We start from the raw sequence: 25,205 nt of genomic DNA, 5'->3' as shown, positions 1-25,205 counted from the left end.
TTGATATTTAAAATGAGAACACCTTGAGCCTTCTTTGACAATTTTGGTAGAAGGATCATTATTCATACATGTTAACCTATTGTGATGAAAAAGAGGGAGATTCAGACCTCAAAAGGGGTAGCATTGCGCGCGTGTTGTTTAACGCTTGGATTATCGATATCTTTCATGTAATATACATGTATATTATAAGCCTTAAATGAAATCAGGTACCTACACTAATTAATCTTAAATATCAATAAGAAGACAGAAACACCTTAAGTTTGACATTAATTGTACAAATTCAATTTTTTTCATGCTCATCATTTTGCTTGGATTGGCTGCTTTACTTAGCCTTTTGAAGAGTGATCTTTGCTGAAATAGCCTAGAAGCAATAATTCTGAATGTTCATTCAGTTTTTAAACAAAACAAATGATCGCATGGTTTAATCTAGATCTAAAACAAGTTTGTATCTTTCGTTATATAAATCAGATTTCCCGCGATGACCGAAAACGAAAGTAGAGATGTGCAACATGGCGTGGTCAATCGAGTGATTTCTATTGACTTTATTGATAAAGTTGTGAGCTTCTGTGCTTTTAAAGACGATGTCAAATGTTTTCATCTAATTCTTAAAAGCTGCATCTCCTTTTTCATGGCAGGGATGTTGATTAATTTATCGTAACCAATGTAATCAGTGGTAGTCTTATGTTGTTGTCGTTGTCAAATCCGTGCTTGAAATCTATGTACAAAAAAAGCTTTTGTATGATTCCGAGTCAAATCACGCGATATCCAGCGAGATTTTATGAGAGTGGCTTCAAAAATGGATACCAAAGCGAACCAAAAATACTTTAGACGCAGCTTTTGTAGAAAAGCGGTAGATTTCTTAATTAAATCGGTAGGCGGGAGATGGAGTGAAAAAGCGGTAGACTCCCGCCTAAATCGGGAGAGTTAACATGTATGCATTATTCACTGTAATTTTCCATATGGGACTACCAAGTGTCTCATTCATTTCATCAATATGTATGTTTATACTAATTTCTTTCTTTTTTTTACAATTTTACTGGGAATTTGAGTCTCTATAGGGTTCATGGTTATTATACATGTATGTTAACTTTATTCTCAAATTTATCAATCTAATAACTCAATATTGGAGGAGGGGCACTCTGACCCTCCAACATTACCCATCCAACCCCATCTACAGTGTAGGTCCAAGCATGACAATGCACAATGCTTTCAAATAATAACTTATTTGTTTTAGCACTTTCAATGTCTTATTTTTTTAGGAAATAAAAGACTAGTACACGTACCATCTAGTAGAAGCTCAGTTTTCCACAATAGTACTTTATTTATTAATCATGTTAATTTAATACTTTCGAAACTTAAAAAATATTTTTAATCTTTCTTGGTAATTTTCTTCCCTAGCTTTCAGAATATGTTCCTTTGAAAATAAAATACTAATTCATTGAAAAGAGACCAATTTTGTTTTTGTTTTAGCAGTCTTACAATTTTTTTTAATTTCAAATAATCTTTTTTTTTATTTGGCAATTGTGTCTGTCTAGGATAAAGAACAAAACAGAGAATTCAGTGAACATGCTAAACATGCACAAGAGGGCATTAACATTCCTTTATATAAAATGAATGAACAAAAACTAACTAAATAAATAAATAAAATGTCATATCTTAAAAATCTTCGGAATTCAAATTCATGCAAAACTGAAGACAAAACCAAATTACCTTGTTTCTGTTTTTCCGAGTCATTCACTGGAGCCTCAATATCTGTTTAATAACAGTGAATAAAAAAGATATTTGTTAGGACTAGAATTGAAATTTCTGATTGAAAGCTAAAAACTGCTTCATAATTCTCAAACTATGTTCACAGTAAAGCCTGTCTAATCTGATATGTTATGCATTGATGAAAGATTTTACGGTGGAAAATAAAGGTACAGGTTAAAATAAAATGAAATTGAATTTTGAATTCATAGTACACAGATTTGCACAGGTGTAAGGTTAAACAAACATTTTTTTTCTAAATTATGAAAATACAAGAGGCCCAAGGGCCTTGAATCGCTCTTCTGATAAATTGTACAGTCTATCACTTCTATTTGAAGCCCCTAACTCTAAGTATCCTAAAATGCATGAACTGACAATGTTTGATGATTCTTGGCCAGTTAGGACTGAAGATATTTCTGAAATCAGTATAGCTATAAAATACCATAATAGGTCACGGTGACCTCCTTTTTGCTTTGAAACTTTCTGAGGACTCAAGGTGCATTAACTGACTGATGGTTCTAAGCCAATAAGTACCTCATATATTCAAAAGTAGGTCACTGTGACCTTCTTATGGTTGACATTCTCTGAACACCCAAGTTGCATCAACTATCAGAGTTTGATGATTCTAAGCCAATAAGTACCTAACATATTTAAATATAGCCAAAAAATGTCAAAACTAGGTCACAGTGACCTACTTTTTGGTCGACATGTTCCGAAAACCTAAGTTGCATCAACTGACAAAGTTTGATGATTCTAAGCCAATACATACCTGAGATAATCCAAAGTAGGTCATTTCGACCTACTTTTTGGTCAACATTCTCCGAAAACCCAACATGCCTCAAACTGACAATGTTTGATGTTTCTAAGCCAAAAAGTACCTACAATACTTAAATATAGCCATAAAAATTCAAAACTAGGTCACAGTGACATAATTTTTGGTAGACATGTTCCGATAATCAAAGTTGCATCAACTGACAAAATTTGATGATTTTAAGCCAAAAAGTACCTAAGATATTGAAATATAGCCATAACATGTCAAAACTAGGTCACAGTGACCTACTTTTTGCTCGACATTCTCCGAAAACCCAAGTTGCATCAACTGACAAAGTTTGATGATTCTAAGCCAAAAAGTACCTAAGATACTGAAATATAGCGATAAAATGTCAAAACTAGGTCACAGTGACCTACTTTTTGGTTGACATTCTCCGAAAACCTAAGTTGTATCAACTGACAAAGTTTGATGATTCTAAGCCAAAAAGTACCTAAGATACATAAATAAAGCCATAAAATGTCAAAAGTAGGTCACCGTGACCTACTTTTTGGTTAACATTTTTCGAAGACCCAAGATGCATCAACTGACAAAGTTAGATGATTATGGGTCTGAAAGTATTCAAAATATGCCTTTTAAACAAATTGAAAAACAAATGCCTGCAAAATACAAAAAGTAGGTCACAGTGACCTACTTTTTCATAAATATGTTTTAAGGCCTCAAGATGCATCAACTTACAAGATTAGGTGATTCTAAACCTCTCAGTATCTGAAATAATGGGAATAAATGTTTTACAAAAGATGAGCCATAAAATTCAAAAAGTAGGTCACGGTGACCTACTTCTAAGTTGACCTTGTTCAAGGACCCAAGATGCATCAACTGACAAAGTTTGATGATCATAGGCCTTAAAGTAACCAAAATATGCCTCCAAATCAATTTGAAAACAAAAGCCCGTAAAATTTAAAAAGTAGGTCACCGTGACCTACTTTTGTGTTAACATGATGTGAAGTCCTAAGATGCATCAACTTACAAGATTTGATGATCCTAGTCTTTATAGTAAGCAAAATATTACCGTTTTTATGAAGTGTAAATTTTGGTTAACTTTGAAGTGACCTTGAGACCACGCCCTTTGCCCCAGGGTCATGCCTTGAACAATTTTTAATCTTCAACATATCCTGACCCTTGTATGTAAGTTTGGTGAAAATCTGCCGGGTGGTTCTGGACAAGAAGATTTTTTAGCAACCAGTACTTTTGGTTTTATTTTCCTGATTATTTCCCCTTATTTTAGGGTCACAACCCTAGTTTTAGTATAAAAGGTAGCCCTTGGGCCAAGGATACCCTTTGACAAATTTGACAATGATTGGCCAAGGGGTTCTTGAGTTATGGCCCATATTCTAAAAAGTTAACGCACACCGCACGACGCACACCGCACAAATGACCATAGCATAAGCTCTTTGAGCCTTTGGCTCAGAAGAGCTAAAAATGAAATCTTATAATTATAGCTGTCACCAGTTGTCAAACATTTTTCAAAGCAAGGAAATTTCAAAACAGCTGAAAATAACGTTATTTGAAGAACATTTCTTTCATAGTCTCAAGCCCAAAAGATCCTGTGTATATACGTAAGAATTCAAAGTGCATTGGTCTTGCGATAGTATGATAGTCTGTGCCATCAGTATGTATGATGGCTTGCTGTCTTTATGGACGCCAAACTCCAATGGTCAGACAAAAGTCCAATGGCAAGTTTCCAATAAGACACAAAACGCTAAAGTGTGATGGTCTGATACACCAAAGTCCGATGGTGCTGAGGAACAATCAACGTTTATGATGTCACAATAGTCCTGCATCTATCCTTGATGCAATTGTCCTACATTTAAAAGCCATAAATTCAATATTAGGCTTCACATTAAGTTTTACTGATTTTGCTTACTGCTTGTACCCACCAGAGATATACCTAATAGACTTAGGGTTAGTCAATGTACTTGCACACTATTCAGCTGATCTTGATTAGTCCAGAACTAACCCAAGATATTTCAACAGTTTTTCAACTGAAAATGGTTAGCCTCACACTTCTCCAAAAAATTAGGGTTAGTCTTTGAATTTAATATCTATTTGTATTTATTTAAAGCCTCGGCATGATGTTACATCAAATTTTTGTACAGTACTATGACCTCATAAGTGTTAATTGTTTTACGCATCGATCATCAGATTTTGGCATGTCAAAACATCAGGGTTTGGCACAGATAATTGGACTTTGGCATGACCATCAGACATTGGGGTTCTATCACATTTTGGAGTCCAAAGTCCCAACAAACAATAGGTATTTTAATACATTTCAAACTTTTTTTTAACTTCAAAAACTGCAACCTGCTGTTCATGAAAATTTGAATGAATTTGAATACAACTGGTAAATAAAGATTTACACAAACTTTTTTTTCTCTAAACTAGCCGTTGAAAATCCACAACACATACAACCAGAAGTCTCTGTCGAGAATGAAGCTCTACTGGTTTGTACTTATAGCAAAGGAAGAGAAAAGTACTTAAGCAGTTGGGAATTGAAACTTTACAACAGCAATAAATAGAATAATGATCCTTGATAAAGTCTCTTTATGTTCTTAGTGTAGTCTACTTGTGTGCCAAGTTATACTGAATTCAGACCAAAACTGTAGGAGGAGTAGCATTTTGAAACAATTTTATAGACAATTTTTATACCCCCGCAAACGAAGTTTAGGGGGGTATATTGGAATCACCATGTCCGTCTAGCTGTCTGTCTGTCTGTCTGTCTGTAGACAAGATTTTGTCAGGACCGTTTCTCAGAAACTATTGGATGGATTTGTCTGAAAAGAACTATATGCGGTATATTGCATATGTTTGCCCCCACAAAAGTCAAATTTTGAAAACTTCCTGAAATGTGCTGAATTCAATAAATTGTATGAGAAATATAAGTTAACAGAAAATATTATAGTTCCAGAGCAGTGTATTCACAATTTCTGTTTTTATGACGTCACAAACTAGTCCGATTTTATATCCTTTTTCAGAAAGAGGACAAAATGGACAAAATTTCAACAATTTAAGCTTTAAAATTTATAGAGCGCATGTGTGTTCAGGAACAATATTGACATATTTCATTGATATTATCATTCTACACATTATATCAAAATATTTATCCTGAACACACATGCGCTCGGTGACTTTTATTTAAAATATCGACGAAATATGTACATTTTTCTGCAAAATTCATAAAAAAACTGAAATTATGTCATATTTGTGACATCATTACGTATATATGACGTCATTACTTATGAAATTATTCAGTGCTTTGAAGTCAGCATATACTCCCCTGTTTAAGGATTTAATTAAATATTACTCCATCAAAGTTTGATTTTGGGGGGGCAAATGTTGGTTAATAACTGCATATAGTTCTTTGTACACTTATTATTCACCATATGAAGGTGTGCACCTGGTATTTTCATCATGATTGGATGATTTTTCTGCATTTTACAGGCATTTTCTCTTTTATTTAGTTGTTTTGTTTGGCTCATAACTAGAAAACTATTAGACTTACAATTATCAAACTTGGCCAATTTATGCATCTTGGGTAGAAGGTGTGTCATGACCTATTTCAAGGTCACTGTGACCTTTAATTAAAGTGAAATTTAAAAAAATATCTGTCTTTTACTATTGAATTAAACAATCCCAAAAAATGTAAGAATGTTGCAGTATCCCTATTTAAAACATGTTAAATTAAGAAAATATTTTTTATTATATACTTTACAGCAATCCATAACAAATGTTATTTTATAAGAGAAAATCTACCTCTCCCAAGGGTATAATTATGAAGCACTGGTCAAGGAAAATTTTGATAACAGAAAATTGCATGTCAAATTAGAGAGAAATTAATTAGTTTAGTGTAAGGAGCTAACTTGTAGAACATTTCTGATCAAGAACTTGTTATCTGTCTCTTGGGAACTGGGCTAAGGAATCAGCCTTAAATAGTTTTAGTGACTAGCCTAACTTATTTAATGAATTTGAGAAAAAGCAACTTCAATCTAATTTGATATTGTATAATAAACTAATTTGAAATTGTATAAAAAACTTAATTGATATTGTATAATATAATTAAAACTAATTATATTGTGTGTGTATGTGGGGATGGGGTGGGGGGATTGGAATCAGCATGCTCATTCTCCACATTAATTTCAGATTGAAACTTTTAGTATGATATAAAATCCAAATAAATCAAGTATTTAAAAAAAAATAAATTTTGTTAGATAGTCCCTACAAATCTTAAGAATCATGCAGGAACCTTATTCAAAATGATGCATCAAGATTACACAATTTTTTTTTTTCAGTATAAATCTTTTTAACAAATTTATACAAAATCTTTGTTTTCAGATTTAATTTCAGAATGACACATGCAATAATGCATTTTGTTTGCACTACAAAGGAAACGGTTAAGATCTGTTCATCCCTTGATAGCAATTAGTGGGCATGCATCCAGTCAAAGATTAATTAATGAGTTCTATGTAGGGAAGCTTAAGCTGTCCCAATCATTTCTGTTAGAGCATATCTCTGATCAAGGAGCTCTTTATCTGTGTCCTTTGGGAAAATAGCATTTGTCATTTGATGGCCAGTCTCCTATTTCTAAAATCAATTTGGTATAGATCAAGTTTTTAAGACATATTAGTTAAATTGATATTCTTTTTTTTTTTTGAAAGTATCAAGTGACCAATTTCAGATCATCATGTCCCACATGAAAGACATGTGCATATGTGTATGTTTGTGGAGTAGGGGCATTTGTCAAGCTATAATGCAACCAGTTGATGATTATTTGTTATAATTAAAGCTTGCACCACAGGAGATTATAAGCAATGGAAAAATTACACAAATCCCTTTAAAGGTTGACATGATTTTCTTGCACTCTAAACTGTTTATAATAATTGAATGAACAATATTTGATGGAAGTATCAAGCTGAGACTGACTGCACTTTATTATTTCTAAAATGAATTTGATATAAATTTATATAGATTAATTTGATTCTGTATAATGTTTTTTCAACAATCAATTTGCAGAGTATCATGACAAATAGTTGCAATTTATTTTTTCAGTGAAATAAAAAAATTGTTACAATGTATTAGTATTGATGTTTTATTTGGTTCCACCTCAGTTTCATTAATTAAAATAAAGTGCCGCGCCACAGCATGATACGCCCGTCAAAAAAAATACAATTTTCTTGAACATTTTAGTGTGCAAGAAAATCACGTCAACTTTGATTCCAAGATTTCCATGATTTTTCCATTCCTTCAAATATTTATCCATTTCCTGTTATCTAGGCATTAATTATAATAAATATTACATCATTAATAGATTTCTATGCTGGTTGTGTTAGACCTTGTCAAATGCCCATCATATTAAACAATATCAAATTAGTCTTAACATCTTAATCTATACCAAATTAATTTTGAAAAGAAAAGGCCTGGCCATCAAATGACATATGCTATAAACTGACCAGCACTTCTTTTGTCTAATCCCCAAAGGATACAGATAAGCCGCTTGATCAGCTAGCCTTTTTACATTGAACTCATTAATTAATCTTTAACTGGATGCTTGTCTACTCATTACTACCAAGAGATGAATGGGTCTGCACTATCTATTATAAATTTTTTTCTAAACATATAAAATATTCAACGATTTTTTTTGGTTGAGATTTAATGTCCGACAGGTTTTAATATGTAATTCATATGGAAATGCTGATTCCACCCCACCCCTTAAAATTAGTTTTTAAATTAATAATATTATATAATATCAGGTTAGTCTATTATGCAGTATCAAATTAGTTTTAATTACTTTTCATCAAATTCATTTTAAAACTTAGGCTAGCCAACAAGAGCTATTTTTAATCCAACAGGCTTACCCATCTGCCCAATACCCAAAGGATGTAGATAACACTGATGTTCTATCAGTTAGATCCTCACACTCAAAACTCATTAATTTCTCTCTAATTTGACATGCAATTTTCTGTTATCAAAATTCTTCTTGACCAGTGCTTGATAATTACACTCAAGGGAGAGGTAGGATTTCTCTAACATACATTATATTTGTTATAGATTGCTGTCAAGTATATGCTTAAAAAAATAACTATTTTCTTGATTTTTTTTACTTTTAAATAAGAAGAGAGCAATACTCTTACATTATTTGGGATGCTTAAATGAATAGTAAAAAGACACATTTTTTTTTTAAATTTCACTTAAATTAAAGGTCACAGTGACCTTGAAATAGGTCGCGACACACCTTCTACCTAAGACGCATAAACTGGCCAAGTTTGATGATTGTTAGTCTTATAGTTTTCTAGTTATGGGCCGGAAAGGATTTTTCCATATTTGGCTATAACTTCTTAATAAAAGGTCAGAGCGACCTACTTTTTGTGTGCGACACACCTTCTACCCAAGATGCATCAGATGACAAAGTTTGATAATCCTAGGCCTAATAGTATTAAAGTTATGAGCCGGAAACGAAAAAGCTAACAGACAGACGGACAGACAGACAGACGGACAGACGGACGGACGCGAAGCCTATAACATAATACGTCCCGTCTTAAGACGGGCATATAAAAATATATATAATGAGCTCTCAAATTGTTTCTAAGAAAATAGTGAGCACCTCTTAATAGATCCATAAATATTTGTGAATTTGCACCTACTCTGAAAAACCCAGCGGGGGTATTTGTCCCTATTGGACAGTTCTAGTTATTTTTAGTAACCACGGCAACATCATTCAAGGAAATCAAAAACCGATACACACAATTATGGATCTTAGTGTAGTCTACTTGTGTGCCAAGTTATATTGAAATCAGACCAAAACTGTAGGAGGAAAAGCATTTTGAAACAATTTTACAGAAATTTCTATTTTTAGTAACCACGACTACACCATTCATGGAAATCAAAAACCGATATACACAAATGATGTACCTTAGTGTAGTCTATATTGAAATCAGACCAAAACTGTAGGATGAGTAGCATTTTGAAACCATTTTAATGAAATTTCTATTTTTAGTAACCACGGCAACCATTTATTGAAATCAAAAACCGATACACAGAATTATGTATCTTAATTAGTGTAGTCTACTTGTTTGCCAAGTTATAATGAAATCAGACCAAAACTGTAGGAGGAATAGCATTTTGAAAGAAATTTCACAGAAATGTCTATTTTTAGTTACCACGGCAACACCGTTTATCGAAATCAAAAACCGATATACAGAATTATGTATCTTAGTGTAGTCTACTTGTGTGCCAAGTTATATTGAAATTAGACCAAAACTGTAGGAGGAGTAGCATTTTGAACAAGAGGCCCATGGGCCACATCGCTCACCTGAGCACTGTGGCTAGGAAAAAGTAGAAATTGGTTTATTATTGAAAAGTTTAAATCCAAAAGTAGTCCCATGACCAATCATGGCTTTGCTATTCTTGAGAAGAAATTTTTAAAAATTTTCCTATATATTTCTATGCAAAAAATTTGGTTGGCCATTTTGTCCCCGCCCTACCCCTGAGGGTCATGATTTGAACAAACTTGAATCTACACTACCTGAGGATGCTTCCATATAAATATGAACAATTATAGCTTTGCTTTTCTTGAGAAGAAGATTTTTAAAGAATTTTCCTGTATAGTTCTTCGTAAAACTTTGGTTGGCCATTTTGCCCCCTCCCCTACCCCCGGGGTCATGATTTCAACAAACTTGAATCTACACTATCTGAGGATGCTTCCATATAAATATGATCAATTATGACTTCACTATTCTTGAGAAGAAGATTTTTAAGGAATTTTCCTAAATATTTTTATTTAAAACTTTGGTCATCCACTGTGGCCCCGCCCTACCCCCGGGGGTCATGATCTGAACAAATATGAATCTACACAACCTGATGATGCTTCCATATAAATATGATCAATTATGGCATTACTATTCTTCATCAGAAGATTTTTAAAGAGTTTTCCTATATATTCCTATATAAAACTTTGATCGGCCATTTTGGCCCAGCCCTACTTCTGGGGGTCATGATTTGAACAAACTTGAATCTACACTACCTGAGGATACTTCCATATAAGTTTCAGCTTTTCTTGCATAGTGGTTCTTGAGAAGAAGATTTTTAAAGAATTTTCCTATATCGTTCTATGTAAAACTTTAGTCGGCCATTGTGGCCCCGCCCTACCCTTGAGGGTCATGATTTGAACAAATTTGAATCTACACTACCTGAGCATGCTTCCATATAAGTTTCATCTTTCCTGGCACAGTGGTTCTTGAGAAGAAGATTTTTAAAAAATTTGCCTATACATTACTATGTAAAACTTTGGTCGGCCATTATGGCCCCGCCCTACCCCCCAGGGTCATGATTTGAAGAAAGTTGAATCTACACTACCTGAGGATGCTTCCATATAAGTTTCATCTTTCCTGGCACAATGGTTCTTTAGAAGAAGATTTTAAAAGAATTTTCCTATATATTTCTATGTAAAACTTCGGTCGGCCATTGTGGCCCCGCCCTACCCCCGGGGGGTCATGATTTGAACAAACTTGAATCTACACTACTTGAGGATGCTTCCATATAAGTTTCATCTCTCCTGGCACAGTGGTTCTTGAGAAGAAGATTTTTAAAACATGCCACTAAATTTTTATTAATTCCCAATTATCTCCTCTTGAATGAGGGCATGGCCCTTCATTTGAACAAACTTAAATCTCCTTCACCCAAGGATGCTTTGTGGCAAGTTTGGTTGAAATTGGCCTAGCGGTTCTTGAGAAGAAGTCGAAAATGTGAAAAAGTTTACAGACACACAGACAGCTAGACAGACGGACGGACAGACGGACTAAAGACAAAATGTGATCAGAAAAGCTCACTTGAGCCTTCGGCTCAGGTGAGCTAAAAATTGTTTACAGACAGACGGACAGACAGACAGCACGACAGACGGACGGATGCCGGACGCATTACTATCGCATAAGCTCTTCTGGTCTCTGACCAGTAGAGCTAAAAACTGAGTTTTGCTAAGATTGACCATGTAGTTCTGGAGCAGATGATATAATTGTTTTTAAAAAATTACAAATGACACCTAAACACTATTAAACTTTGATGAGCATCTAAAAAAACAATCACATATGGCTCTAAATGTTATCTTTGCAAATTAATTTATTTTAATCCTTGAAATCATTTGTTCAAGTCTTCATCTTTACTCTTTGAGGTAGATATTTACCTAGAAGTAGATGCTTTTCAGTCTCATCTGCTACTCCAATCTCCTGACCTATTTAAACAAAAATAGAATGCATTCCTTATTTCATACAGTTTATGAAAAATGCAATTTAATATAAATCCTTCCAAGACAAACCTACTATTGGTGTCTCAATTCATTCAGATTACTTTGTTAAGTTTAGATAAAGTATTTGGATTTGTTTAGAGATTGTATGTGTCCCTCTTGTGTGCAATCTCAAGTTTGTTTTATTTTAGCATTTTACACTAATTTTGTACATTCAAACTACATCTTTGTGTAGAGTACGTAAATCAATTATATTTCTTTAATTTTTACCAAAACTACAGCTTCAAGTCATCTACATGTATTACCTTTTCAAGTCAATCAAAACAGCTCAATTAACAGCTGCAGATATTTATGGCAATTTGTGATAGACTGTGATGTAGTATTCATTTGGGAGAAATGATATTTGTGATATTATTATTTACACTCATGAATATATCAAAATTAACATGATTAAGAATTTTGTCCCACTTCAGAATGGAAGTTCATATCCTTGCAGCAACACAACATTGAGTATCCTGTATATTGGCAAATTATGTCTGTAATATTTGGTCTAAAGGTGTAGGCAACTCTTACTTTTAAAGCTACTTTAAATTCTATGAAAAAAGGGTTCACTTTTGATCATTTCATTTGGTCAAAACCAACTAAAAACAATTAGGCCAAACTATTGCTTGTTACCATCATTTAAATGTATGAATTTTACATATCATCATAATATATTTGTTTTCAATAATATTTTTACATTTGATATTAAAGTAAACAATATTTCAATTCCCCTTGTTCCAGGTGTGAAACTCGATGTCCAAACCTACCAGTTTTATCAGAGGGTCTTGTTTCATCCTCTCTGTTCCCTGGAAGATGATTTCTGAAATCTAAAAATTTTGAAAACAGACACTTAATGTTTATCATAATCTTTTATTCTTATATATTCAGACTTTAAAAATTCTTAGCTATGCAGCAAAATCCCATTAGTGAAGTTTGCTCTATTGTATGATGTTTATGACACCTTTGAATACATACTTTCAACCAATGGCTCCATTTTATCCTTGAAACCAAACATGTTTCTGCAGTAAAACACCACTAGCACCACTACAGCCACAATGATCAAGACAGTCACCACCACTCCTACTACTGCTCCTGCTCCTGATCCACCACCCTCCTGTGGTCTGTTAAAATGAAAGTCAATCTTAGCAAAGAAATTCAATCTCTGATTAACTGATCAAGTACACAATATCTTATAACTAAAACCACAATCTACAACAGAATGCTGCAGTGAACTTTTTGAACAAGTTTCATTATCAAGTTGATACATGTCTCAGGTAATTCTTTGTGATTGAATAGCACTAAAATAAATTTTAAGCTAATATAAATAAAATAAGATTGTGCTAGTTTATGATAATGAATGTCTTTGTCTGTTTTTTTATAAATAAAATTATCTCTTAAAACTATCAACAGGAAGTTTGTGAAAAGGCAGGATTCAAATTAGGAATGATATATGAAATACAAGTAGAATATAAGATAAATCCAAGTAGAAAACTTCATTTTATGGGTTTTTAAGACTACAAGTATAACGTTTGCAGTTCATGAAAGACTTACGTGTATGAGACTTATGTGGTGACTTAAAAAATAAATACATGTATTTTACTTACCTTTTAATAACTACATACATAACATATTTTAATAAATAATTTTGGGCATGAACAAGTGCAGTGAATTTCATTTAAAAATTAAATATAACCTACAGTGTACCTGTTCCAATATTACAGGGTTATTGAACTTGTATATTGGTGAATATTGGCACGAACAAGTTGGCTGTACAAATGCACAAGCTTGAGAGTGCATTTATAAAGCTGAGTGCCAATATTGACCAATATAAGTTCAGTAACTCCTTTATTACATAGCATATAAATTTATAATAATTATTCCAACTAAAAACTCAAATTAGTTATTTTTTAGTATCGATATTCAAATTAAAATTCTGTATTAAGTGTTCAATTTTGCATCATTTCAATTACCCTACCAGCATTATGATTTGCTTATATAGGTTTCAGTGGGACTAATAGATACTACATTTTTAATAAATAGTTTCATTTTTGTGCAAAAAAAATACATCTTACCTAGTTACAACTTTCTTTCTTTAATTTGCCTTTGAGGGACTGACCAAATGACAGGTTTTGTATGCAATGGGGTGTTTAATTTGGAACCCTCATATTCGGGCATACTTATATATGTAATACAAACTCAGTGTTCAATAAAACCCCAAGATATTTAACAAAAAAATACTCTGGACTTTTATTAGTTTTTTGTTTTATTTACAAGAGACTACTGTAAACCAACTTTTATTCGCGACGACTTTATTTCGCGATTTGCCAGTGATAAACTAATTCGCGACGATTAATTTTCGCGACCAAGCCCTTTTGGATCTATTATTAATAGACACATTCACTTTAAGGACCGTTTCGCGGCGATAAATATTCGCGATGACGAAGCTCTCGCGAACTTCGCGAAAATTTCTCGCACGCGAATAAAAGTTGGTTTACAGTAATTATTAGTTATATAATAAATTACTTTACTATTTGCAGCTTGTAATTGAGTGCATAATTTAAAAAGAACTTGCCTTTAAACATGTAAAATACACATACACATTTTAAATCAATCTTTTTTTTTTTTTTTTGAATAATTTCTTTTTTAAACGCAAAAATCCTTTTTCTCCCCTCTATAAACCATGGACACTGCACATTTTTTTTTCTGAACATGGTGTGCAACACAATGTGCTCCTCTGAAGTACACTGTATTTCTAATTTATGCTCCCCATGTTACATATTTCTTTAACACAGCAAAAACAGACAATATTACACATTTTTTTCTACTGTGCAATGGAGAATTATACTCTTGACCTGGGTTGTATTTCAAATGAAACAAGAAAGAAAACTAGCATTAAAAGCAATATATCCATATTTAGGGTTTTATCAAGTCAATGTGACATTGCCAAAAATTCTGCTGACATAACCTGATAATGTGATAGAACCATTATATTTCCTACTCAAAACTTTTTTTCTTTCGAAGTAAATTATAAATGCTTATAAAATAATACTTGTATAAATAAAATCAATCAATCTGATTAAAATCAGGTGTTCTGATAAGCTACAACTTGTGAACATGGTAGCTTATCAGAACAGCTGATTTTAATGAAATTGCAAATCAATGAGAATTTTTTTTGAGAAGCCTTTAAGATTCCTTACTCAAATATCAGTCATCTTTTCTCATATACAAAATTAGCAAAATTATGGACATCACATCAACCAATTACAGCTGTATACAGAAAACAGATTGTGAGTAAATATAAAGGCAGGCTCTATTAGATGGTTTGCATCATAGAATGAGTTAACAAACGCAAAATTTTACCTCTTATTTTCTGTTTTATTTCTACAAATGATTACAATACATCCAAAATTATAAATTCCATGCTTCATAACATGATTACTGTTATATCACTTAATTTCATGGGGTCAATTTTTTTCTGGTATGAGGAAAAATATTAGTTACTGGTAAGGGGGATTTGATTTTGTGGTTAAAATCAGAAATCATACAGCAGTGTACTGTCTTCACATTTCCTGGGAAATATGAATTTTGGGTCTCTTCATAGTCCAGAGCTCCAGATAAGGTGCATATTGGATTTTACAAAATACGCATTGAAAATTAAAATAGGGCGTACAGTTATGCATAAGCAATCATAGATAAGCATTACACCACGCAAGTACTGTGTACAATGGGTTGAATACAAGTACACTTACCTAACGATATTCTCAATAGAAAGTACTGATTTAAAAGCATTTTAGTAACCAGGAATATTCTTGTAATGGCGACCACAATCTCCATTTTGGGAGAAAGAATCCAAAACTTAGATTAAAATTGATTTCTTTAAATAGAAAGACTATGCACTAGGCATAATTACTTATAAGCACTCAAAAGCTCGTGCCATCTATGTAAGATGATATTGCAATAAGTGTTATTAAATACACGTAAGTAATACAAAAAAAATGTACCTAGAAAACAAACAGGAGAAAGCCTTAGCTGGAGAAAACATTAAACTCCAATGTGATGAATTCAAAGGAAAACATGATATGTAAAACGAGAGGCCCATGGGCCACATCACTCACCTTAGTAACATTGGTGATGCAGTTCTTTACCAGATTTCCCCTCTTCTTATATCAATTGTGGCCCCTTACCCCCCCTCCCCCCCACCACCACCCCCCCCTCTTGATTTTAACAATTTAAAATCTACACTACCCCAGGATGCTCCCACATAAGTTTCAGTTATTCTGGCCCACTGGTTCTTGAGAAGAAGATTTTTCCAATATATTTCTATGTAAAACTTGGATTCACTATTGTGGCCCCGCTCTATCCCCTGGGGTCATGATTTTAACAATTTACAATCTACACTACCCCAGGATGCTTCCACATAAGTTTCAGCTATCCTGGCCCACTGGTTCTTGAGAAGAAATTTTTTAAAGATTTTCCTTATATATTTACATGTAAAAGTTGGACTCCCTATTGTGGCCCCGCCCTACCCCCGGGGGTCAATTGATTTTAACAATTTAGAATCTACACTACCCCAGGATGCTCCCACATAAGTTTCAGTTATTCTGGCCCACTGGTTCTTGAGAAGATTTTTAAATATTTTTCCTATATATTTCTATGTAAAACTTGGATTCCTTATTGTGGACCCGCCCTACCCCCGGGGGTCATGATTTTTATAATTTAGAATTTACACTACCCCAGGATTCTTCCATATAAGTTTCAGCTTCCCTAGCCCACTGGTTCTTGAGAAGAAGATTTTTTAATGACCCCACCCTATTTTTGTCTTTTCTTGATTATCTCCACTTGGAAGGGGACTTGGCCCTTTATTTTAACAATTTAAATTCCCCATCAGCCAAGGATACTTTGTACCCAATTGGTCCAGTGGTTCTTGAGAAGTTGAAAATGTGAAAAGTTTACAGACGGACGGACGGACGTATAGACGGACTACGGACAAAATGTGATCAGAAAAGCTTGAACACTTGATCCTTTGGCTCAGGTGAGCTAAAAAGCAGTGAAGATCATACTTTAAAAAAAAACACCTCTGAATAATTACAATTCCAATTAAATTGCTGTAGAGAGACCTTGCAGTGTATACTTTATGTATTTCGATAACAAGGTCAAAATCAAAATAAACGTCAAAGCATTTATATTTTAACAAAATGCTCTTCATTCATTTTGCTGAAAATCAAAATCTGCATTGAATTTAAAATCAGGGAGTAAATACACGCTGGAGTAAAAAATTATCTGGAGCTCTGTTCATACCATGAAAACAAAAAAAATGACCCCACAAAAAATAATGATTTCTTAATTACTCTCAGAGACTACTCATTAACTGTTTAGTAGTGTAAAAAATTAGAGATTGACATTCAAAAAATCAGTTATTTTCATAAAACAATCTTACAAACACATTAGATGTGATTAGAATGCAATTCTCACCTAATTAACATAATTAAAATATTGCAAATCTTTAAATTGTTGCATGTATAGAAAAAAAAAATGTTATCATCAGTCTTAGAAATTCACTTCAAACATGCATGCATGCATCACAACATCACCAAAACTATTAAACAGGTCATGATATTAAAAAAAATCCCAAAGGCCTGAGGTGCACTCAAACACACTAGCAATGAAAAAATGTCATTTATAATATCATTATTAAACTTATGTATATAACACTCGAAGAAACAACATCTTTGCCATCTTTGGACTCTGTCTATGTTCAGAAACTTTTCTAAAATTTGAGTATAGATCGAGCTGCAAAATTATCTAGTTTTTACAGATATTGTCAATATACTTGATAGCTTTGTCAAAGAAACAGCATCCACTTTGAAAAAAAATAAAATCACTCAGTGTGAAGCCTTTCTAATATATGTCTTAAAAACATTAGCAAAAGTTACCTAGACTATGGGTAGAACTTGTGAATACAGAGATCTACATGTGTTCAGTGAAAAGTATCCAAATTTCAACCGCTGTGAGACTGTTGTGAATGTTTTGTGGCTGACTAAATTTTTTCTTGCCAAATCATAGGAACTTCTTAATTTTGTGATATTTATTTTGGGATTTTTTTTTTTAATCTTAAACTTCCCTGTTTTTAAATGTTGAAATCTGAATTATTACAAACCTTTATTACAAAATGTTAAAATTTCTGTAAAACTTTTTATCATGTTGGTTAATGGGGAAGAAAATTTCACACCAAGCAACAGGGATGTATTTAAGCCCTAACAAACACTTGAATAATACATACATATATAAAATCATTTTATCAAATGAATATTGATTAAAAATCAACATGACTCTGATTCACGATTATTGTAATTAATGACACTGATACCTACCCTGACACAGGAGGAGCAGTTGTCTGGACTGTGGTAGCGGTAGTGGGGGGAGGGGCTGGAGATCTATATAATGTATGGAAACATCAGTTACAAGCTACGATTAAAATACACAATCTTTTAATAATTTAAATAAAACTTCAAGCTTAATTAAAACACATGTTATTTCCAGTAAATCAAACACATATCCCATAATTTTTTGAAAGGGTAAATTTTTACTTCTTTGAAAATTGAAGCCCACATTAAATGCATAGGATTATACATGCATAAATTATACTTACGTTCCATAAAAATTTTCATAGCATATTGGATCTAGTTAAAGAGAAATTGTGCAAATATTAAACATACAACATGAATTGAATTAATGTTACCTGTATGACACAGACATCAATGGACATTTAGTGAATTGATGGGACATTTAATTTGAAAAAAATTGAACCCTTTCACCATATTCACAGGAAAAAAAAATAGAGGATGTTTCAGTAGATGATTTTTTAGATATTTTTGCAGAAATTTAATTAGGATGTGCATAATTCTTAATTAGCAGAAAATTCAGAATAATTTATGTATGCTTATTTCTCATCAGATATCCATGCAGTTTCATGCTGAGTAACAGGGTGCAAAAGAATAAGAATAGACTGGAAAGAACAGTAAGTTCAATACCAAATTGGCATTTTTTCATAGCTAACATCTCAAAAAAGCAGGGTCTCCAGGTTTCTGTGTTGGATCAATTCTTCCATCTTCTCATACATGAATATGACTTGTTTTGTTTTTACCTCTGTCATTGAAACCTATGCTAAGAGTTGATAACTTTGCAAATAATTTTTTAATATTTGTTAAATTTATATTAATTTTAAAAATTATCTGTTCAATGATCCATTAATTAAAACAATTAGAAATTCTGTAAAAATGTCTTTGCCTATAAAAGAAGCCACACTAACCCAAGCCAATGCCAGCTAACTACATGAAGCCTTAGCTGTTTTACAAAAGAATTAACTTACGACCAAATCATCTTCACTAGCCAAGGGTTCCGATACTCTACTCTATACTCATAATCCCTTGGCATACGGTGTTTATATAGAAGTTGGTTTTTTTTCTCGAGTTCTGATTGGGATTCGGTACACCCAATCAACCAATCAGCAATTGTTTTTGTAAATGTTAATATCCGCTTTTGGGATACATCTTTACTCTTTAATCTCAGGAATGAAAAACGCAAGTAAATAACAATCTGTAAGATAACCTGCAATTCTATGAATAGCTATGGTGTCATCCAATATCTTCTAAATACGTGATTAATAATCTATATTGGAGCTTCAGATTTGTACTATATATATAAATAATTTAATTTCACTTGTATCAAGCAATTTCATTGGCTGAATCATTCAGAGGAACATATAACATTTTGTATAACATAACTTGCCTACGTCACAATCAGTTACGTCAAAAACGTATTACTCCGCTTGACGTTACTTTTAAAATAATGCTCAATTTGAAGACTTTTTCCGGAGGAAATATTGCCTCATTGTCTACACAGAAATTAAATTTCGCGGTTTATAAAGCGTAAACTGCCCCAAGTTATGTTATATCGGATAACATAAGTTGAAATTAGCTTCATTCCTTAAATAATAAATAAACATAATTCAATATCTGCTTCATAGTTATTCTTTAAGAAAATTTTTATTTAATTTTTTTTTATAAATCATGTCTTTATTTCTGTCGATGATGCAATCTGTGCGTACCTAGTAGATTCGAGATCAAGTGACAAAAACAATCCTGTCTTTTGACTTCACCGTATGCCAATGGTTCATGAGGAGAGAAGCGTATCAGATACCCTTGGCTAGTGTAGATGGACCAAAATAAAAACTTTAGTTCACAATAAACTTTTGCAAAATTATTGAAATGTTTAAAATTGCTTAAGTTAATTTTTTTTCAGTGTTCCCTTTAAAGAGATTTAAACCTGCATTTCAATTCAATCTAAATTAAAAAGTTGAAAGAGAAATTAAAATTTCAGTCCCTGTCATAACTTTTGTAAAACAGGCCCTATAGTTTCTGAAAAGGTGAGTGCAAAGAGGGTGTAGGAAGGGATATTCCCCTTCTGAACAAAATCTCAACAAAAACATTTAAATGTACCATTTTGAGGGATCTTGTGCAATAATGAAGGTATTTATTAATCTATTTTAAATATAATTTTGTCTAAAAAAAAAAAAAAAAAAGCAAGATAAATAAACATGTATTTGTATGTAAATCTCAGAATAATCTTGCAAAAATATCAATTAGTACTAAATGTAAATTTTTGGACCATATTTGACAATATCTGAAGTTTTGATATAAGCTGGAGGTCATTATAAATGCATAACTCACCGATCATAAAAACTTTTTTCTTAGCTTGTTATGTTTACTATTTAAGAAATTATTTATAGCAATTTTTTAATATTTTTGTTTTCAGGTCCTCAAAAGAAAACAGAAATCATGTAAACTACTAATTCAACTTCTGAAAAAATAAAAAAAAACTTGAACAATGTTCAAAATTACAAGTACATATGAAGTGTATCATGAAAGACTTGGAGATGTGTATAAAAGGAAGAGATTTTCTCAATGCTTCAAATTACAAGTACGTCTCTCAATGGGCATGTCATATCTCTTCTGAAAATGATACTGCTTTATTTACCTCTTTGCATAAGAGGAATTTTTCTACTTGTGATACGATCTATATACAGCTAAGCCGTGCCCTACAAGAATTTAAATTTTCTAAAGAATAAGTATTGTGTTTATTTTTCAGTATTATATTTATAAGTATGTGTCATATATAATAAAGGATATCTATTTAAAACAATGCAACACATTTAGTGAATTTTATGATCTTTAAATGCATTGTATATGTGTGTATCAAATAAGCTTATTTACCCTGGCATCCTATGGTAAATGTTTGAAATTTTTGTATAAATCATAAATTATTCGTCTTCAAATAGTGTACATGTATCATGTGTATATAGAACTGCATGTTCCATAGTAATGTTCTATTACTTTAATAAGAACTGATACACATGTGTTTCGAAACTTTGATTCCATTTTGTGGCCCCTCCAAAACTCAGGAGTCAGTGATTTTCACAATTTAGAATCTACACCAGCTCAAGGTACTTTCAGCTATTCTAGTCCAGAGTTCTTCTCCAGAAGGTTTTTTAATGGCTCGACCCTATTTGTGCTTTTCCTCACATGTAATTATCTCCTCTTGAAAGGGGGTGTAGTTCTTTGATCATTTTAACAAATACAAATTTCCTTTGACCAAGAATGAAATTGTACCAACTTTGGTTAAAATTTGTCTAGTGATTCTTAATGTGAAAAGTTTCCAGGCAGACAGACAGCTACACAGACTGATGTCAGACACTGGGTGATTAGAAAAGCTCAAGCTTTCAGCCTCCCTTTTAAAAGGGAGGATGGGGTAGACATTATAATGATTGATTTTTTTTTCATAAAAATTCAAGTATGTATTACTGCTATTAAGTATTTGAGATGAAAATAAAAACCATTCTAATGCAAGTTATTAATATATATATATATATATATATATATATATATATATATATATATATAGCAAATATTATGAAGAACATATAATGTATAATGACTCAATCCATGTATGCAAATATCATCCATCAGAGAAAATAAATATCATTGCCTCTAGCCTTTAGGTACCTTTAAGAATCTTATTGCTTTATATGTCTGTATTTATATATCAAGTAAAAATAAATATTAAATATAAAAGCAGCGAGTCAGTAATATTACAAATCCTGACCATGACCTCAATCTAGCTAAGAGCAATAGCTAAAATTAAATCCTCTCCTTCTTTATTTTCAGAAAAAAGTCATAACAGTTGAGTCATCATGGATATGTTTGCAATGTCATCTATTTTTTTTTAAATCAAAACCTAACAGTTACATGTAGCTTTTCACTATGACTGTGTTATACTTAAAAGGAAATATTAAAGTTCCTATCCTGAGTACCCTCCTTACTTTATAAACATAATCAACTAAACTAATCGATTATACAGCTGTAATTAATTTATAACATGATGATAACACTAAAACATGTCTAGTGAAAAGTAATATTACAGCTGTTCAAATTCTACATTCAATGTACCTACTTATGTGTACATGTTAACAAATCAAATTTTAGATAAAAAGTTAAAAAAGGTACTTCAAAGTGGAGCAAAAGAGCACATATTAATCTGACGTATATTATTTCTTACATTGGTTATGCACACACACACTCGCTCATTCACAAGCACATTACTATATCCCCTCCAACCTCATTGGGAGGGAACAATGAATTACTAAATAACTTACACTTCCACAACTCGGAGGGATTGTAGGGGTTTTCTGGACATCCTATCGCTGCTTTACAGTCTACAGAGTCCAGATTATGGGTCTGATTGTTCAACACAGCACATTTTTCTGTCAAATTGAAAGACATTATCTTACAAAACAAAACAAATATTTGTTCCAAACAAAAAAAATATTTTTCTCTTTTTCTTAATTAATAATCTTTTTAAGAGCTCATGCCTGTACCTCAATCAACAGCTATTGTGAACAGGGTGAAGAAAATGCAGGTCACATATAAATTGGACTTTGATATTGGGCAGATATAAATTGGTAACTCATTGCTATTACAAGTGCATGCAATTGCAAACTAGAATATTGGTAATTTATTCTTTGGATATTGAAAATTCAGAAATTGAAATTGTATTTGATCTGCACATAGTAACTGGAAAAAGTATAGTAATCACACTACAAGTAAACAGTCAGGGGCATCATGGAATCAAGTTATTTTATAAAATAACTTGTATAGGTTACTGCATTTATTTATGACTATACAAAGAAGTAACTCATTTGAGTTAACTCTTAAAAAGTAGAATACCCATCAGTTTTGCCAAAATGAATACCCTCTGATACTAAAACAGAAGATGTTTTAGTATCAGAGGGTATGGATTTTTATAAAGGGCTAGTTTTAGCTTAAATTTTGGAATTTTTAGTAGTAATACTTTGTGAATATGTCATAGAAATATATTTTAATCAAAAAGGTCAAAGAACCCTTGGAGTATGGAACACGGAAAGGGGGGGGGGGGGGGGGGGGCGGAGTCCCGCCCCCAAGCACCTGCGTTTATTTTCTGTGCACTGTGGAGAATATTCACTTGGATTTGGATTTGTTTCTCCTAATTCCTCCCTCAGCTGCATGCAGAAAAGCTCAACTTCAGAAAATTCTTAGACTTTACTATATCTCATATACTTTTATAGTTGACATCTACACAAAGTGCACTGGGCTGAATTGTCTTCCAAACCTTGCTGCAGAACTGTAGCGTTATGGTTTATAAATTATCTTTGACCCTAATGCTACAGATCCCGTAATGCAAAAAATGTAATTTACGGCGCAAGATTTTTTGCGCACTGTTTGGGACAATTCCTCCACTTTCCAACTTTGGTAGATCATCTACGTTTCATCCCCTAATTCCACATTCTTAAACCAATTTGGATATTTTATCCTCCTCTCAACCCTTTATAGTCGCCTCTACAGGTGATAAACTGGCTTGATTTGAATTGTCAGAGGGATTGCAGAAAATTCTAATTCAAGCAATTTTTTTGCCTGTAGAGATGACTAATAAAGGTTTTGGGGTGTATAAAATATAAATTTTTTTTTAAATAGGGAGGGAAAGACAGCTAGATGATTTACTAATGTTTGAAAGTGGAGAAAAAGGTCCAAAGCAAATTAAAAGTTGAGACAGATAGGGAATCCATTTCATGACCTATTTTCATCATAACAGGCAATCAATGTTGTGTTTTATTTCCTGAATCACTTAATAAGTGGCACTGATCTAAGATTTGCAAGAGACGTATCTAAAGTCTAAAATTTTTATTCTTGACAAGATCAAGCTGAGATTTTTAGACACAAAAAATTTCTATGTGGGAAAGTGATTATTCCTAAATGCTGCAGTGCAAGTACTCTGACACTCATCAAACAGTTACAATATTTTGTTCATGTTGTTAATGATTAATTCTCAACTTATAAGACTAGTATCATTAATTAAGTAATTTTAATGCATAAGAACACTAATTTTTATGCACATTGTCAAAATTATTTCAGTCTCCCCTGAGCATGTGCAGATGAAATCCACAGGCACTTCTTTAATACAATATGCTTAGTATAGGCCTATATATTACATACTTAAGAAAACTATAGTGTACTGTATGAAACAATTAAGCGCCTGTGACGAAACCCCATTGACAATGCCATATTTGTGTAGCACTGTAAACTGGAATATATATTAAACCTTACATGTATCATTTTTTAAAATTATTGTTTAATATGAAGTATAAAGCTTATTGAGAAACACTCTTCCTGTCCAGTTGCCTCGATGTCGAGTGTAGTAGAAAATATTTCTTTCTTTATTATTTATTTATTACAATCATGGACAAATCAATATTATATTAAAACAAATACTGAATAGGCCTTATTCAGTTAAATCTCTGCCTCCTGATTTATGACACAGTGGCCTACTTACTTTCAGGGGAGAGTCCATATTTCGTGCATATTTCCCCGAATTTGCCAACATTGTTTTCTATCGCTGCACACAGATAGTCGGGCGTGTCCCCCTGACAATTTTTTTTGTCCGATTCTATTTTCCATGTGTCCGCATTCCGTGGACAAACAGATACTTCCTGAAAATTCTGAGCTGCATCAGCAAAACGGAGAAAAATTAGCAACAGAGGCAGAGATGACGCCATTTCACCTTGCACCTGAAAGTGAAACAATACACAGACATGTTAATGATAATGAGTCATGTTAACATAAATAGAATTTCAAAAGCAGAGATGGTTTGAGTATTTACCCCTATATGTAAATAAAATCATGAAAATCAATTAACTTACCCCTTTTTTAAGCTTTCAACTTTCGGTTTGATTTGGGCTTTGGCTTTTCCATAAACACGCTCACGAGT

General features: G+C 32.5%; 1 protein-coding gene across 4 annotated transcripts; it reads right to left on the bottom strand.

The window, feature by feature from the left end:
- Window positions 1-1,530: 1,530 nt before the first annotated feature.
- Window positions 1,531-25,205, bottom strand: LOC134255637 (uncharacterized). Of its 4 annotated transcripts, none has more exons than XM_062738156.1 (10): window positions 25,138-25,205; window positions 24,771-25,005; window positions 22,561-22,668; window positions 18,499-18,529; window positions 18,221-18,283; window positions 15,210-15,230; window positions 12,825-12,970; window positions 12,617-12,676; window positions 11,748-11,795; window positions 1,531-1,752 (listed from the first exon to the last, which is right to left on the bottom strand). In XM_062738156.1, the coding sequence occupies exons 2-10, from the start codon at window positions 24,991-24,993 to the stop codon at window positions 1,532-1,534; spliced, it is 921 nt and encodes a 306-aa protein (XP_062594140.1). In that variant the 5' UTR covers window positions 24,994-25,005; window positions 25,138-25,205; the 3' UTR covers window position 1,531. The 4 variants fall into 4 exon arrangements, with proteins under 4 accessions (XP_062594140.1, XP_062594141.1, XP_062594142.1 ...); XM_062738157.1 differs by having other exon boundaries at window positions 25,098-25,195; XM_062738159.1 differs by lacking the exon at window positions 1,531-1,752 and adding an exon at window positions 4,001-4,379.

This window comes from Saccostrea cucullata, unplaced genomic scaffold (assembly GCF_032062105.1).
Source record: "Saccostrea cucullata isolate Sc308-1 unplaced genomic scaffold, CSIRO_AGI_Scuc_v1 ctg1343, whole genome shotgun sequence".
Classification (NCBI taxonomy): domain Eukaryota; kingdom Metazoa; phylum Mollusca; class Bivalvia; order Ostreida; family Ostreidae; genus Saccostrea; species Saccostrea cuccullata.
This window is presented reverse-complemented; position numbering and strand designations above follow the sequence as displayed.